This window comes from Lactuca saligna, chromosome 8 (assembly GCF_052625555.1).
Source record: "Lactuca saligna cultivar CGN05327 chromosome 8, ASM5262555v1, whole genome shotgun sequence".
Lineage (NCBI taxonomy): Eukaryota > Viridiplantae > Streptophyta > Magnoliopsida > Asterales > Asteraceae > Lactuca > Lactuca saligna.
The window spans coordinates 223863699-223881968 of record NC_136424.1 but is presented as its reverse complement, the minus strand read 5'-3'; the positions used below and the strand labels follow the sequence as shown (position 1 = coordinate 223881968).

The 18270-nt window shown below is 35.1% G+C and overlaps 1 protein-coding gene across 1 annotated transcript in view; it reads left to right on the top strand.

Moving 5' to 3' along the window:
• The first annotated feature begins 1356 nt into the window (after window positions 1-1356).
• LOC145012298 (WAT1-related protein At5g64700-like) overlaps window positions 1357-18270 on the top strand; it is a 29302-nt gene continuing 12388 nt past the window's right edge. The window contains exons 1-2 of the mRNA XM_078971090.1: window positions 1357-1731; window positions 1813-1992. Of these exons, the coding sequence (XP_078827216.1) occupies window positions 1514-1731; window positions 1813-1992 (398 nt within the window). The 5' untranslated portion in view covers window positions 1357-1513. The remainder of the gene's footprint in view (window positions 1732-1812; window positions 1993-18270) is intronic.

The window sequence follows — 18270 nt, the reverse complement described above, 5'->3', positions numbered from 1 at the left end:
TTATGAAAGCTACTTGAATGAGTCTTCGAATGGAAGCTCTTCATCCAAGGAGTCGAATCCTTCAGTTCGACAATGGAGAGTTGTTCCAGAAGAGAAAGTCAAAGTGAAACGAACTTAGGAGAAAAATGTGAAAGTCTTTCCTATAAATAGAAAATGAGTGACTCCCATTATGTAAGGAAGTTTTGGAGAACATTAGTTTTAGAGAGTTTTTATTACAAACTCATTTGTACTTTTTCTAACTATACTAATGAGAGCTTAAAAGATTTATTTACTCCATATGTTCATGATTTATATGATGATTTACTAGATCTACAATAAGGAAAATGATCAATAGCGGCGACAAAAGTTGTCGGTAATAATTAGGGTTGTCGCCGGTAATAGTATTAGCGGCGACGCGTCGCCAATAATAAGTCGCCGCTAGTGCCTCGAAGCTATTGATCATACTATCGCCGCTATTGATATATGTCGCCGGTAATGAGGTGTGTCGCCGGTAATAGTGTCGCCGAAAATAACAATTTTAAGTTTAATTTTTTTTTAATTAACGATTTTGGTTGGTGGTAATAAATGTCGTGGTAATTACATAACAACATCCGATTAAAAGCCCATGTCGTTGGTAATAGTGGTGTCGCTAAAGGGTGACATTCTTGTAGTGATCTTTCTTATTTTGTATTTTTCATCATAATCAATGCCACTACAGACATGTTGTCTGAATATGTTTATAATAAAACTTTTTTTTTCGCAAAAATTAGTCTCGACGACCCTTTGATTAGGACATGTGGCCTGCATTGGTGGCTCTGTACCGCCGACATTTATCCCAACGGCATTTTGATGGGGCTATCCAGGCGACTTTTTACCGATGATAAGTTGTCGGTATATGCATTACAAAAGACATGTTGTCTGCACAGTTGCTGAAAATATCATTGGTATAGGCCTCATTCCTTGTGGTGATACCACATAACCCAATTTTGCAGCCTTGTCAAATAACTAAAAGTTATGGGAGTTTTTGGTTGAGTGATAACATGTTTCATTCGTGTTTTGAGTGCTTTAATTAGCAACTAAGAAGAATAAAGTTGCCGTTCAAAAAAAACAACCATTTAAGAATAAAACAAATGTTGGGTGCTTTTTTGGGTGCTTATTTTAAAGGCGAAGAGAATGAAGCCAAGACTATCTTTTCCTATAAGTTAGGTATTGCATATTGTCATGATCATGATGCACGGCTTTCGCAACTTAAGTTAACAAAATATTGATTGTTAAAAAGTTATATTGTATTTAAATCCCATTTGTTTACTTTACTGTCACCATACATGATCTTCTATTTTCGAAACAAAAAAAACAAATTTTTTTTTGTTGAAAAGGAGCTAGCCAGAAGTTAGGATTACAAGATGTGTAGACATGCATTTTTATGTAAGGGTTGTTACACCAATTGGCCCTTTATATGATCTACAATCCCTTTCCACTATGAATGAACTTGCTATTATTTATTTAATGCTTTTATGACCTTAACTTTCCATATATGTTTGAGACAAGATGTAGCCATCTATCTACTACCCATATCATGAATACCAGCAGCTTTCCCTACTTTGCAATGGTGTTTGTACAGTTTCTTTTTGCAGGAGCAAGTATTACAATGAAGATCGGGTTTGCAAATGGACTTAATCAGCTTATATTTGTGGTTTATCGCCATTTAATAAGCACAATTCTTTTTTGCCCTTTGGCTTTTGTATATGAAAGGTAATCCATTCATCTCTACTCTATCAGTTAACTGCTAGTTAAGAGTTATATATTCGTAAACTATGAGCATGAAACTTACAGGAAAGAAAGACCAACGCTCAGCCTTGTAGTGATGATCAAGATTTTTGTTTTGTCATCCCTCGGATCCACAATCCATCTTAATGCATATGCATATGGTTTAACATATACTTCTGCAACCGTGGCGAGTGCTTTAAATTGCATCACCCCCAGTTTGACCTTTCTCATTGCATTTCTTCTAAGGTAAGTTTCAGATATTATACACATATACGGATATATTGTTTCTTCTAAATTATAACTTCATTAACAATCAGTCATGCCGACGTGCATTTATTTAAGTAGAACTAAACAACAAAATAGGTTAACATGCAATTTCTTATTGGATCGGTTACCCGTCTAAAGGTATTAATGGTGCATTGAACCATATCGAATTTAATAAATTGTTATATTATCATTTTACTTCTATTATTTTTTTCCTATATTGTATTGAACTATATAAAAGTTCAATATAACATTTATTTTAAACGTAAAAAAATAATATAGTACATTTTTTTCCCAAGAGTTTAATTGTCATTGTCGGTTGAACTCTAGCTATATCTGTTAAATAACATTATAGCATTCACTTTTCTTAACTTTATTCATTGAATTTCAACAAGACATTGTTCATCATTCAACTCATCTATTAAACTATGAATTGGCTTGTCGATAAGAAAACAAATGGAAATTATCAATTACCCGACAAAACAGTTTGTTATCTATTCAGCATGAGTGATAAGCAAGGATGGATAAAATTTAACCAACATTATCTTTAAATAAATGGGTAAAGTTGTCATTCACTATCAAAGAGATGTTTTTCAAAATTAATTTAAAAAGGAATGTCATGTAGTAATCGTATGTCAATTTTATTCATTTCCTATTTCTCAAGCAACCTTAGAGAAACTAATGACGACGATGACTACATCAAATAATTATAGAGAGATTAAATATCCTTTTAGATTTTATTCTTATATATCCTCCTAGCCAATTAAAATATATCATGTGTAATATTTAATGTTCATTTAATAAAATTTTAGGATACAAATATAACACATGTAATCATTTAAATGGGTAGAAGGATTTTTTTTTTTGGAAACCGCAAATATATTAAAATTAAACCCACATCAAGATGATGGGTATATGAAAGTACAAAAAAAGAAACAAAGAAATGGACAAAGGTTCCAAATTCTCCAATCAATATTTTTGTATGGCCCCCTGTGTTTGCACCAAATGAAAGATAACGATTTTACCCTTTCTACTATGTTCGCCGGATCAATAGGAATGTTATTGAATACCCCATTGTTCCTCTCGATCCATATGCACCACAAAACTCCACATAAAATTACGTTCAACAGGCTTCTCCTTTTTTGTATTTGCTCCATCTCGATAGAAATAGTAGCATGTCCCTTACCAAATTAAAGTTATCACACCTGATTTCATACCAGTTAAGGATTTCATTCATCACAGTCCTCGCCGATTGACATGTGATCAACATATGATCACTAGTCTCCTCCTCTTGCTTACATGCACCACACACAGTAGAAGGGATAGTAATCCCCCTTGATTGAAGTTCAATTGCTGAAGGGATTTTGCCCTGTTTCGCTCTCCATGTGAAACAGAGAATCTTGAATGGGATCATCTTGTTCCAGTCAAAGGGACCATAACACACGATATGGCCTGCAAGTTCAAGCCGTTCCCTGAATAATTTCACAGAGAATCTGTTATCAATCACAAACTCAGATACCCAACATCTCTTATCCGAGTTCCATGATACAATCTCCTTAGGATCGATGTTGACTTTCGCCATCATAGACCTGATTTTTGTTATGTTCTTCCACACTCCTTTACTAGTACTACTAGCAAAACAAGACCAATGTCTTCCTTCTAAATTATGGACACAACAAATGACTTTAGCCCACAATTCACTACTATCTGATTTCAGTCGCCACAACCATTTTGCTAATAAGGAGATGTTCAGTGATTGTATCGAGCCTAACCCGATACCACCCACTTTTTAAGGAGCGTTAATCTTCTCCCAACCAATCCAACATATGTTTTTTTTTTGTTGTATTCCTTACTCCAGATAACTTTTCTCTTTATTTTTTCAAGAGTATCAATTACACCCGTCGGGACCTTAAAGATAGACATAAAAAAAAAGTTAGGAGAATATTTAATTTCTCATAATTATAACCCACATCTTTTTCTTCTCAATTTCACATTTTACATTTCCTTTCGAAATCGGTAATTTACATCCGATTGAAGGCAGCTATTCATTTATTTATGTAACTTCAAAATAATTCAATCAAAATAAATACATGTATGCCACAAGTTATACCACCAAATCCTAAATAAAATAAAAATTAAATTAAAAACACCCTGAGAGATGAAGAACGCAACTTACTAGCCTTAATAATGGTCAATAATAAGTGCGATTATGAATTCCAATTCATTCAAAACGTACAACCCTTTTTGCCAAAAAGATGTTACAATGAAAGTAAGATGTTATAATAAACAATTAAATGAGAGTACACTGCTATCTGTTGCATTTATCCCTAAAGAAGACGATGGAAAAAATGAAAATTAAAAATTGCAATCTCATGTGAAAAATCACAATTTCAATACTAAAAATAAAATGTCAAGTTTGAAACAGCTTTAGCTGATCACATAAATTTTGGAACTTCTTATAATTTACGGGGTATTTTTTTTAGGAGAAAGTCAAATGGTAATTTTACCCGCGAACAAGTTTTCATTTTGACCTTGTGAGTTATCTTTCGTTCTTATAACAACAAGTTCTTATGAAAAGTTTTGTATTTTTTTTTAATTGAGTGGGTTGAGTAGGTTCAAAAAGACAGGATTTCCGTGTGTTGTGGGTTGAGAAAAATGAAGAAAAACAATAGACAAAAATTGATGTGACAGTGGGTTCGATGGGTTGGGAGGGAACGATTCCCTCCAACCTAATCTCTCAAGCCTACCGAAACCATCCTGCAACAGAGGAAGCATATATCTAACAATAATATAAATAATTAAATCTCAATTAAAATTAGTTTTAAATTGTTTTTATAATAGTTAATGGGACATACCTATATCCAAGACGACATAAGGGACACCAGCAAGAAAAGATGGAATCTGTGATCTAAATTCCACAATATGAATCATTTCTCCATTATCGCGTCTTTAGTTGCAAGCGTCTCAAAACAATATCATCAATAACACACCTAATTTCAATTTCACATCATCATCCAACTAAAAAATAACCTTAAAAAGCCTTGTAACATATTTACATAAACATGATGCCTTAAAAAGGTACATCATAGAACTATTATATATTGTTTTTTGAAACATACATTTCATGCTTATGTCATGATGATAATCTCACACCTACAGATATTTTCTATCTAAACAATTTAGCCCATACTATTAGATTTAGCATCATACTCTCAATTGTTTCATAATATATCACTACAGTTTAAAAAAGTATTCCATAATGAAACCAATTTTAGTACTATAAGTTTTCCAAAGCCTTATTCAACATCTCAAACACAACCATCCCTTCATGATTCATGTGTAGAAAAAGGGGTTATCCATAGGAAAAATTCAAACAAATATCCAATTAAATTAAGATCAACAAGAACAATTAATTTTATTACATAGAATAGAGAAAAGGGAAGCAAGTATACACACATAGTGTTAAGCAAGAACGGCCTCCTTCGAGACCGTATTGGCATAACTCTTAATCGTTTTACATTCAACACTCATTCTATAACGTAGAGCTTGCAATAGGCTCCATTCAACTAGCTTAGTTTCAACAAATTAGCCTCTCCACTTACTTAATAGTATCATGTGTTATTTAAGAACACATTAATCGGGTTAAAGTTTTCATAAAAAAAGATGAATGAATTTAGGGTATGGACAATAACTGATCCGGCTTGCATAATCTAGGCGATAGAGATTACTGAACCTACTTCAACATGGGATACTGAGAGAAAAACAAATTAGCAATATTTTTAACAAAAACAATATAACTTTATTTATAAGTTTTATATATTACTTTCATCTCTAAGAGATGAAGCTAGAGAGAATTAGGTAGTTGTTGGAGTGGGAAACAACTTTTAGAACCATTTTGCTTTTCATTTGAAACACCCTTTCAAGATCGGAATTTCTAAAGCTTTAATGATAGACAGGCATCAATTGTTTTACCTTTCTTGGTATATCTAGTCTCTTTAGTATCCTTGAATTTTTTTCATGAGTGTCTTGTTGCTCCCCTGATTTGAACGAAAAACATATAATTAGCTAAAATTTGACAGATATGGATCATAAATGGTTTGATTTGAATCTGTCACTCCAAGCTACTCCAACTTATTTCATATGACATCCCGAAATTTTGGTCTTAAACTTTAGATAGTCAATTCACCACGAACCTTTTTGTAACCAGACATATTGAGCTTTAATGCATATTTTGAAAAACAAAATACAATTATTACAATTAAAATAAGATACCACATGTTATCTTATTTTCAATTGTGGAAAATCCCAAACGTAACATGCAAAACAATCTGTAACCCTAGTTAATAAGTCTGAAAAACTGAAACTTTGTATTATGCTTCCAACATCGGCTAAGAAAAACGAAACCGAGAGGCTACCGAGCAGGCTCTCCTTCGACCACGACCACATTTATTTTGATTCTCATGTTTCCCATTCTTTTTTGGTACTAGTCGATCAAACCTCGCGTTATTTTAATTTTGTTTCCTGAGTTTATATCAGCTCTAAACTCGGGTTAAAGTTTGTTGCTAGTTGATGTTTTCTCGCGGTGCTTCCCGAACACGATCACATTCTCGGGTCTAAACTGAACTCATGCATTTAGGTGAGTGCGTACGAGCCCATTTTATATATATATATATATATATATATATATATATATATATATATATATATATATATATATATATATATATATAGGATACATGCGCTCACTATTTCGTTTAGGCAAACTCTAATGAAAATCGTATCTTGGTTACAAATACTACTAGTTAAAATATATATTGTTTAACGAAAACTTGTTATTAAACTTGATATATTCATAGGTTATAGTTCTTTGAAAAAGGTTACAAATAGTTAAAATAAAATATATTTTTACTAGAAACAAGTTACAATTTTATGTCATTAAACGAGTGTCATAAATCTTATAATATGTGACATTACCACCTTTGTAGTATATATATATATATATATATATATATATATATATATATATATATATATATATATATATATATATATATATATATATATATATATATATAAAAGTTATAAAAATTCTGACTTGAAGTTTATACATGCACATGTACAGACTACTATGAGATTTACCACTTATTAAAGTGACTATCGTACACTCTTTTATATATATATATATATATATATATATATATATATATATATATATATATATATATATACTTATCAAACATACTCGACTTTATAAACTTTATGCAATGTAAATCATTTTTTCTAGTGACTTATACACATATAAGTTAGGGCTATTCACTCTTGATCATTACGCCCCAGATGATTATCCATGTATAAGATAGGGTAGGTTATTCGTATACACTAATTAATGGCTTTTATAGTGAGATGTTATTCATAACCAAATTATAAACACTTAGTATACCCACACCACTATAATCGTTAATCCTTAGAGCAAGATACGTATGTGTACATCTATACGGGTTGACACCCCCACCTGCGGTTGCTAGCCACAACTTTGACAGACCAATTAAAGTGGGTGATAAATATCTTAGTCGATTCCATAATGTCCAATGAAGCGTTGTAAGGGGTACTTCAGTCACATAGTTCAGTTATAGGACTCACTATAAACATTAACATGATCTCTCTCTCTCTCTCTCTCTCTCTCCTCTAGAAACCACTAATCCGATTTCTCTCTAAGAGTTATAAATATTGTTTTACTTATGGAAAAACACCTTTTGGTTTTCAAAGTTTCTTTCAAGGCTCTTTACAAACTCATTTCTAAATATGGTTTACTTACTGAGAAAATACTTTTTGATTATTTTAAAAGTATCACCACTGCTCTAACAGAAAACCTATTAGTCTCACCAACCTTGTGTTAACCCTCAAACTACATGTATTCTCAAGAGATCACTAACAAGCATTTTAGATAACGAAATAGTCATGGATTTCAGGCGAACTAGTTTTCTAGTTTCTATTATATATGCCTACATGTTAAGGGTATTCATGTACTTTATTATTATTATTTGTATGAACCTTTTATTCAAACTTCAACATGAAATACGACTACTATTTTTTTATTGGTGTACTTTTACTATATATATATATATATATATATATATATATATATATCCAATTGCATGTGATCCATGAACTAAGTCGCATAGCCCGACATGTTCCGCCGCCTCGGTCGAGGGTGTGACGGATTGGTATTAGATGCTATGGAGAAATTGTATCCTCGAATGAGGAATACAATTATCACTACAAGTTCCTAATAAAATTATTGTTGTTAATTACCCTACTTCTCGACTTATGAGAGAGGTGTCTAGTTTAAACTATCGCTTGGGTTGTTGGATTTCAGAGCGGTTACACGCCAAAATAGTCCTACCCTCCGATACTTTCTCACCTGGCTGATCCTTACTTGATACTCGTGGAGTACAAAACAAAAATTAATAATATTGCAAACCTCACTAACAATAAATATAAGAGTTATGTACAGTCTGACCTGCGATAAGAACACTTAATAAAATTCTAATATATCTTCAACTAAAAGTAATAACTCAATCCTTTAAGTTAAATACCTCGAAAAAGGTTGGTACCGTACATAAGTCATACCATTAATAAACCTGGAATATGCACCTATGTTAATTATGGTGGGGTCGGTGCTCAACCCACAGTAATACAGACCCTCCTTGCACAAGGGATTACCATGGCCTTGGCTGCATATGAAGCTTCTCGGAATAAATATTCAAGGAATAGTAGAAATGGTGGTGGTATTCCAGTCGTTAACCAAAAAAAATCTAGATCCTATTCATAAAAGGATTTATTAGCCTGCAAACTTTAATTCTTCTATAGCATGGAAGGAGTTGTTGGTCTATCCTGTTGGATAGAGAAAATGCAGACAATGTTTTGCATCAGTTCTTGCACTAATGACTAGTGAGTCAAATATGCTACTTGTACGCTAATGGATTTTTCCCTAACTTGGTGGAATAATCATGCCAAATCCCTAATAATCAATGCATCTTATGTCATGGGTTAGGAACCTTTAAAAAAATGTTGATCAAGGAGTATTGTCCTTGATAAGAAGTCCATGTTCTATAACAGGAGCTTTGGAATCTCGCTATGAAAGGATCAGAGGTAACTGCCTACACCTCCCGATTTAACGACCTTACAAACCTTTACCTGGGGATGGTGAAACCAAAATACAAAAATACTAAAGTTTCATGTGGGGATTAGCTTCGCCAGTTCAAGGTCTGGTTACTGCATCCAGACCCACCACCTTTGATAGTGCTAAGCGATTGGGTTATCAATTGACTGAGTAGTGTATCTGTTAGGGTACCATGACCCCACAAACAAAAAAGAACTAGACAATGAGTACAAAACAATAGTTCCATGGTAAATCAAAAGGGAACTTCAAGCATCACACACCAAAGTCGGAACTCGTGGTTATTTACGCCACAGTTACAAACAGTCTCTCTCCATCTAAGCCCTACACTGAGGCTTTACCCTGTTGTACTAAGTGTAATTTCCATCATGTCGGAAATTGTAGGGATATGGTCTGCAAAAACTATAACTTAAGAGGAAGTCGTAACTGCTACGAATGCAATCAACTAGGCCATATTAGGAAGGACTGTCCGAAACTGAAGAATCAAGGTACCTATAGAAGAGAATTTGTAATTGGTGCTAGAGATGCTTGCTAGTAACCAACTGTGGTTACTGGTATGTTTCCTATCAACAATATTTATGCTTTTGTATCGTTTGATACTGGTACTGATAAAAGCTTTATTTACTGTAAGTTTAGAAGCATGATTAACCATAAATCATGCACAATTAACGAAGATTACATGGTAGAATTAACAAACGACCAGTTAGAAAGCACTTTAGAAATACTCACCAATTGCATTCTCATCCTAAATAATCACGTTTTTTCACGTCGAGCTAATTCCTATGACCATTGGAAGTTTCAATGTAATCATAAGAATGGATTGTTTATTACCTCATCGAGCGGAGATTTTATGTTACAAAAAGGTCGTTTGACTATCGTTACCCAACAATGAATCCCTAGTGATTTACGGAGATAAACCTGGAAAGAATATAAGAGCCATCTCTTGCATGAACGTGAGAAAGTGTTTACAGAAAAGATGCTTTGTTTTCTTAGTCCACATGGTGGATATGCAAGGCCAGGGTAATGAAATCAAAGACATTCTGCAAGTGTTCGACTACCTAGATGTATTTCCAAAGGATGTGCCTAGAGTACCTCCAGTCAGATAGGTCGAATTCCAAATTAATCTGATCCCGGTTGCAGCTCCAGTGGCAAGATCTCCTTATCATCTATTTCTATCATAAATGCAAGAAATCTCCAGTCAACTCCAAGAATTCTTGACAAATGCTTTATCCACCGAAGCTTATCTCCATGGGGAGCTCCGATATTATTTGTCAAAAAGAAGGATTGGCCATTTAGGATGTGCATCAACTATCGATAGTTGAACAAACACACCATCTAAAACCAATATCCACTCCCGAGGATCGATGACCTATTCAATTAGCTACAAGGATCTTGCTTCTACTCGAAGATTGATTTGAGATCCAACTATCATCAACTCAGAGTTCAGGAAGCAGACATTCCAAAGACTGCATTCATGAGTCAGTACATTCACCACGAGTTTCTAGTTATGCTATTTGCACTGACTAATGTACCAGCCATATTCATGGACCTTATTAATCGGGTGTGTGAACCCTATTTGGATAAATTTGTGATTGTCTTCGTCGATGAGATATTAATGTATTCACGAACCAAGGAAGAACATGGTCAACAGTTGCAATTAATTCTAGAATTGTTAAGAAAGGAGAAATAATATGCAAAGTTCTCTAAATGTGAGTCCTAGATGAATGAAGTGCATTTTCTCAGCCATGTGGTCAGTAGCGAAGGGATTCATGTCGATCCCGTGAAGATTGAAGTATTTAGGGATTAGAAAGCACCAACGACACTAATCGAAGTACGCCAACTCCTAGGGCCTACGGGCTATTATCAAAGATTCATTGAGAATTTCTTCAAAATAGCCAAGCCTCTCACTTCTCTAACCCATAAAGAGAAGAAGTTCGATTAGGGAGACAGTCAAGAGTCCTCTTTTTAGAAATTGAAAAAATTGTTGTGATGTGCACCAATTTTGTCTCTTCCAGAGGGAACAAAAGACTTTTTAGTATTCTGCGATGCCTCTCACTAAGGGTTAGGATGCGTATTGATGTAAAGGAATAAAGTCATTCACATCCAGAAAAATTAAGCAAAACATGACCAACTACACTACCCATGACTTAAAATTGGGAGCGATAGTTTTTGCCTTAAAATTTTTAAGACACTACTTATACGGAACACAGTGTCTCGTGTTCACCGACCACAAAAATCTTTAACATATCTTCGATCAGAAAGAGCTCAACATGAGACAGCAAAGGCGGGTAGAATTGCTAAATGATTATGAATGTGAAATTTGTTATCATCCTGGTAAAGCAAATGTCATAGTAGACGCTTTAAGTAGGAACGAATGAGAAAACCCACTTCCTGTAATGCCTTTAACCCTAACAATCCACTCCATTCTCACCACCCAAATTCGAGATGCTCAGCTAGAAGCACTCAAACTCGAAAATACCATAGAAGAAAACCTACGTGGAATGGGCAAACAGTTCAGCCTCAAGGAAGACGGAAAACGATATTTCATGAACTGACTTTGGGCCCAAAAATTTGGTGATGTCAGGAGTCACGTTTTAAATGAAGCTTATCAGTCGAGATATTCGATACATCCCGGATCATATAATATGTATCTAGATCTTAAGAAACTTTGTTGGTGACCCAACATGAAGGCAAAGATTGCCACATATGTCAGTAAATGCTTTACTTGCTCCATAGTCAAAGCAGAGTACCAAAAGCCATCTAATCTACTACAAAAACTGTCAATGCCAGAATGGAAATGGGAACAGATAACCATGGACTTCATAATGAAGTTGCCAAGAACTTTAAACATTGATGAGACCATTTGGGTAGTGGTTAACCATTTGACCAAGTCCGCCCAATTCTTAACCATCAAAGAAACAAATATAAAGGAGAAACTCAGTTGGACCTATCTCAAGGAAATATCCAGACTAACCGTGTGTCAATATCTATTACCTCGGATCGAGATAGAATATTCACTTTCATACTTTTTCAATCATTGTAGAGGTCCCTCGGAACCAAAGTAGACATGAGTATTGCATATCCTCCTAAAACGGATGGACATGGGGAAAGGATGATATAAACTCTAGAAGACATGATTTGCGATTGTGTGATAGACTTAGGTAATGCATTGGATACTTACAGCTAGTTGAGTTTTCATACAACAATAATTATCACTTTAGCATAAAGGATGCTCCATTCGAGGCCTTGTACGGACATAGACTTCATTCTCTGATATGTTGGGTAGAATTTGGAGATACTTAACTGGCTAGAAATCATGTTTGAGATACTCTACTTACTGATCCTGAGATCATTCATGAAAGAATGCAAAACATTGTTCAGATAAAGGAATGATTAAAGGCTACATGTAGCCGTCAGAAAAGATATGTTGACGTGATACATAAAACCCTAGAATTCAAAGTAGGAGAACGTGTCCTACTAAAGGTCAGACCATGGAAAGGTGTCATTATATTTGCAAAACAAGATAAACTAAATCCACGATACATCGTACCTTTTTAAATTATAGGAAGGGTTGGTCTGGTGGCTTACAAACTTAAGTTACCTGAAGAACTCATCAAAGTTGACGATACCTTCCAAGTGTGTAATCTCAAGAAGTGTCTCTCTGATAAGAACCTTGTTATTTCTCTCAATGAGATCCAGGTCCACACTAAACATCACTTCATGGAGGAACCCGTGGAGATCAATGGATCAAGAAATCAAAAGCCTTAAACAAAGTCGCATACCTATAGTAAAATTACGATGGAACTCTCGTAGAGGGCCGAAGTTTACTTGGGAACGCGATGATCAGATGAAACAAAAATATCAACAACTATTCAGCGGTGCTCCCTCGACTAAGGAACAAAATAATTTTGGGACAAAATTCGTTTAACTTGGAGGTAATGTGACATCCCATAAGTTAGGTATAAAATTATAAACAGTCATTTCAGAGCGGACCATTTTGTAACTTGGCCAATTGAAATTTAATGCATATTTTGAATAATAAATAGTGTTATTACAATTAAAATAAGATATCTGATGGTATCTTATTTCCAATTACGGAAAATCACAAAAGAAAAATACAACACAAACTGTAACCCTTATTAACCAAACACTTTAGTCTCATGGTACATGTTGACCTGAGTTCGGCAATATAAAGAATGTAAAAATGGAGTTCATACTCAAAAGATACGATCTCAGATGGAAATTTTGAGAATGTTTTTGGACTCAGGTTATAGTCTATTGTTTGATTCCATACTCAGAATATTTTAAACAAAAATATTTGTAAATGTCGAAAAATCGGACGTTTCAGGTCACACTATTTCCTAGAGTTCTAAAACTTGAAAACTTAACATGTTTGGGTTTCTGGAATTAGTGCACTCGGCTCTATCATTTGCCCCTTTCGGAAAAAAAATATTAGACATCAGGATCTTGGCATATAAATCTAGGATGGTTTTAGGGGCTTTTTGAGGTTGATGACATCACTAGGCGTTACAAAGCTTGCATGGAAGAGTGTATGGCGAGCCCTTTTTCCATGCTCTTGTCCTTAATCACGTCCACCGTCAGCACCTTACTCCATCACCACCTTATCCTCTCACTTCAAGAGGACAAGCGCGGTGCTTGTGTGTGTTTGACTTACCATGGAAGCATAGTGAATGGTTAGCCATGCATAGTTTTTTGAGGCAATAAAATGAGCCCTTGGCCTTCCCATTTCATCACACAAATCAACCAAGTATCCCTCCCTCATTTCCTCTCTTCCTTGATCTCTTTCTCGGCCAAATACTCCCCCACCGTAGGTGGAAGTAACCATCGAGAACCATCAACCCTCCACCCTCCTTTTGCACATGTTTTGTCGAGAAACCACCACCCAACACCCTCTAGCACCCGCCTTTCCTCATCCTCCATCTATTTTCCCTATATCGTTATTCGTTGGAGCAAAAATGACAGCAATGCTGCCACTGTCGGCCAAAAAAACCGAAACCAGGAGGTTGTCGGGCACCCCTCCTTTGATCACAACCACATAATTTTGATTATCATGTTTCCTATTCTTTTGTTGCACTATTCGATCAAGCCTGAAGTTATTTTGTTGTTGTTTCGTGTGTTTATGTCAACTCCAAACCCATGTTAAATTTTGTTGCCAGTTGGTGTTATCTCGCGGTGCTTCCCAAACACAATCATGCTCTCAAGTATATAACTAATTCACACATTAAGGTAAGTTATTATAGCCCCTTTTTATAGTTTTTATACATTTCACAGGGGGGGGGGGATAAATGAGCTCACTGTTTCATTTATGCAAACTCTCATTAAAATCGTATCTTGGTTACAATGATTGCTAGTTGAAATATATAGCTTTAACGAGAAGTAGTTATTAAAATTGATATATTCATATGTTATAGTTTTTTGAAAAAGGTTAAAACTAGTTAAAACAACAAATCTTTTTACTAGAAAGAAATTATAATTTTATGTCGTTAAATGTGTGTCATTAATCTTATAATATGTGACATTACCACCTTTGTAGTATTTCAAAGATCATAACTTACATGCATGTATATATATATATATATATATATATATATATATATATATATATATATATACATATATATATATATATATATATGTATGTATGTATGTATGTGTGTGTGTGTGTATATATATATATATAAGTTACAAATAATTTGACTTGAAATTTATACATGCACATGTACACACAACTATGAGATTTACCACTTATTTAAGCGAGTATCGTACGCTCTTACGTATATACTTATCAAACATACTTGACTTTTGTAAAATTTATGAAATGTAAATCATTTTTCCTAGTGACTTATCTACGTATAAGTTAAAACTATTGACTCTCGATTAATACGCCCCGAATGCTTATCCACGTATAAGTTAGAGATACGGAGGGTTATTTATATACAGTAGTTAATGACTTTTTTTTTGTGAGACAATGTTCATAACCAAAGTATAAACACTTAGTATACCCTCACCACTATAACAGTTAAGCCTCAGAGCAGGATACGTATGTATAGATTTATTCGGGTTGACACCTCCACCTAAGTTTGCTAGCTACAACCTCGAAGGTTGATTTGAAGCAAGTGATAAATATCTTAGTCGATTCCATAACGTCCAATGAAGTGTTGTAAGGGTTACTTCAGTCACATAGCTCGATTATAGGACTCTTTATACACATTATGTAGATCTCTCTCTCTCTCTCGCTCTCTCTTTCTCTCTTTCTCTCTCTCTCTTTCTCTCTCTCTCTCTCTCTCTCTCTCTCTCTCTCTCTCTTTTTTCTTTCTCTCTAGAAACTGTGGATTTGGTTTCTTACTTCACAATATAGTTATAAGTATGGTTTTACTTATGGAAAAATACCTTTTGGTTTTCAAAGTTTCTTTAAAGGCTTTTTACAAACTCATTATTAAGTATAGTGTACTTACAAAGAAAATAATTTTTGATCGTTTTAAAAGTATCATTACTGCTCTAACAAAAAACCTGTAACTCTCACCGACCATGTGTTACCCTTAAACTACATATATTGTCAGTAGATCACTAACAAGCATTTCAGACGACAAAATAGTCATGGATTTCAGGTGACTTAACTTTTTAATTTTTGTTATATCTTCCAGCTTGTTAAGGGTATTCATGTACTTTATTATTACCTATAAGTAACTTGTATTCAAACTTCAAGATGAAATAAAAATATTGTTTAGTTATTGTTGTATTTGTACTATATATCTAAGTGCTTGTGATCCATGCACTAAGTCACACAACCCAACATCTACCGCCGCCTCGGTCGGGGGTGTGACATTTCCTTTCCTCGATAGCTTTAAGTAATAAAACTAGACCATCAAAACCTGAAGAAGAAAGACCAAGATGATGTTGAACTTCACTTCCGTGGGAACCCCCCACATGGACTTTGCTAGTTGCCACTCGAACCCCCGCGTGATCTTGGTTACCTGCTGTGGGAACCTCTACACGGTCTTCACTAACCATAGAAACAACCTACGAGCTAAACAACTAATCATACTAGGAAGCCATGGAAACCCTCCAAGGACTTATACCAAAGGCCATAGGAACCTCCTCATGGTCTTAATCTACTACCACAGGAATCCCCTGGAGACTTCCATACAAATGTCATATCGATATATCACATAATCAACTAACGATTCATATATCATATAATGGGCCGACCTTGGTGCCTTGGATCCATTGGTATGGTGAGAAGACTCACCCGAATGCACAAGCTTCCCAAATGAAATGGTTAGCTGCTGCCCAACCAGCTTCCGAAGCTTCCAATACTAATCAGATGATACCCAATTAGTAATTGGGTTCTAATCCATAACTATGACTACATACCCGAGGTAAAAGACCATTTTAACCATGCCTATCCCTGACCAACACTTTGGCCCAAACTATAATCTGAAAGGCCCAAAGGCCAATTAATCAACCAATGGCCTAATTTTCCAAATTGGGCCCAACCTCTACATGGGTCTTGCCATGAGGCCCAACCATTCATTCAATTCTAAACAATTAGCATTATGATGGTCCAATATCCCATAATCATCAAAGCCCAAATATGGTCTAGTTATCGCCTAATAAGGCCCAACTCCATTATGGACCTAACCCGAGAAGTCCAATTATCAAAAAAAGCCTAAAATACTGAATGGTCAACCCTAGTCAACACCTAGTCAAAGCCAAAGTTATGGTCAACGCTCCGAGTTGACTTAACTCGTCGAGTTACCCATCAACTCCTTGAGTCCGCCTAAAAGTCAGAATCATGATATTGCGATCCAACTCGTCGAGTTTTCCTATAACTCGTCGAGTTCTTCTGGTTCTTCACAGAATCGGGAAAATCCCAACTCAACTCGCGGAGTTCACTTATGAACTCGTTGATTTCTTTAGTTTGCCAACTCACTTAATGCATTAAGTCATTTTTCTTGAATTTAAAGGTTCCAAACCTTAGATCTACGTCGTTTGATGAGTACTAAGGCATAAAGTTGGCGACTTTATGCCTTTGCATGCTCCAAAAAGGCCAAATAGCATTCTACGTTCATGTAAATAACTTAAAGCCCCACATAGATGGTCTTAACTCTAAAGGTACCAACTTTATGGACCTTGAACCTCAGAACACTAAGAGGAACAACTCAAAACTACTTGAATGAAATCTAGACCACTATATCTCATCCTTGGGACCAAAATGAACTAAAACTCACAAATGAGAGATCTCAAGTTCAGAGCTTTGTACATGCATCAAGATGACAATATGTCACAAAATCCAGATCCATAAGCTTCTCCTTGATCCCCATCTTTGCATCGAACTCCACCTTCTTGAAAATGGGACAAATACTCCAAAAATTGACTCTATAAGCTCAAAATGCCACCATGAATGACTAAGGACGATTTCTTGGGTTTTAGAGGGTGGGGGCTGACTTAGAATGAGGAATCAGGCTTAACATTATTCTTATAGAGGGTACAATTCCCGAAAATTAGGGTTTTCATCCCCAACATCAACTCGTCGAGTTGGGGCTCCCCAACTCGTCGAGTAGTTCCTACAATTTGCGCAGATGGAAAGCTTTCTACTCGACGATTTGGAGCCTCCCAACTCATCGAATTCCTTTCAATTCTTGAAAGTAAATTCATACCATTTGGTCCAAAAAATCCAATTAAATACTCAAACAACCAAGATACATTATCGAATTCCAACTAGGTCAAAAACCCAGCTTCTCGAGGTTTCGAAGTCGGATAATACCCAACCCTTTAATCCTCAATTCAAAATGGGGACACTTCGAAACAGGACGTTAAAACTCTCCCTCACTTGAGTTAGATTTCATCCTCGAAATGCATTCTTACATTCACCAGCACATCCAACAATACAGTCAATACCTCCACAACCCAGGAATAATACCGCCTTCTCAAGGAAACCTAATCCAACCCTAGAAGAACTTACCAAACCTGAAAAGGAATGAACCTTAGACCCTCTTGCATAAAAACCATCTTTATCCTTCCGAAACTCGAAATTTCAAATTGAGCTAGCTTCCCGA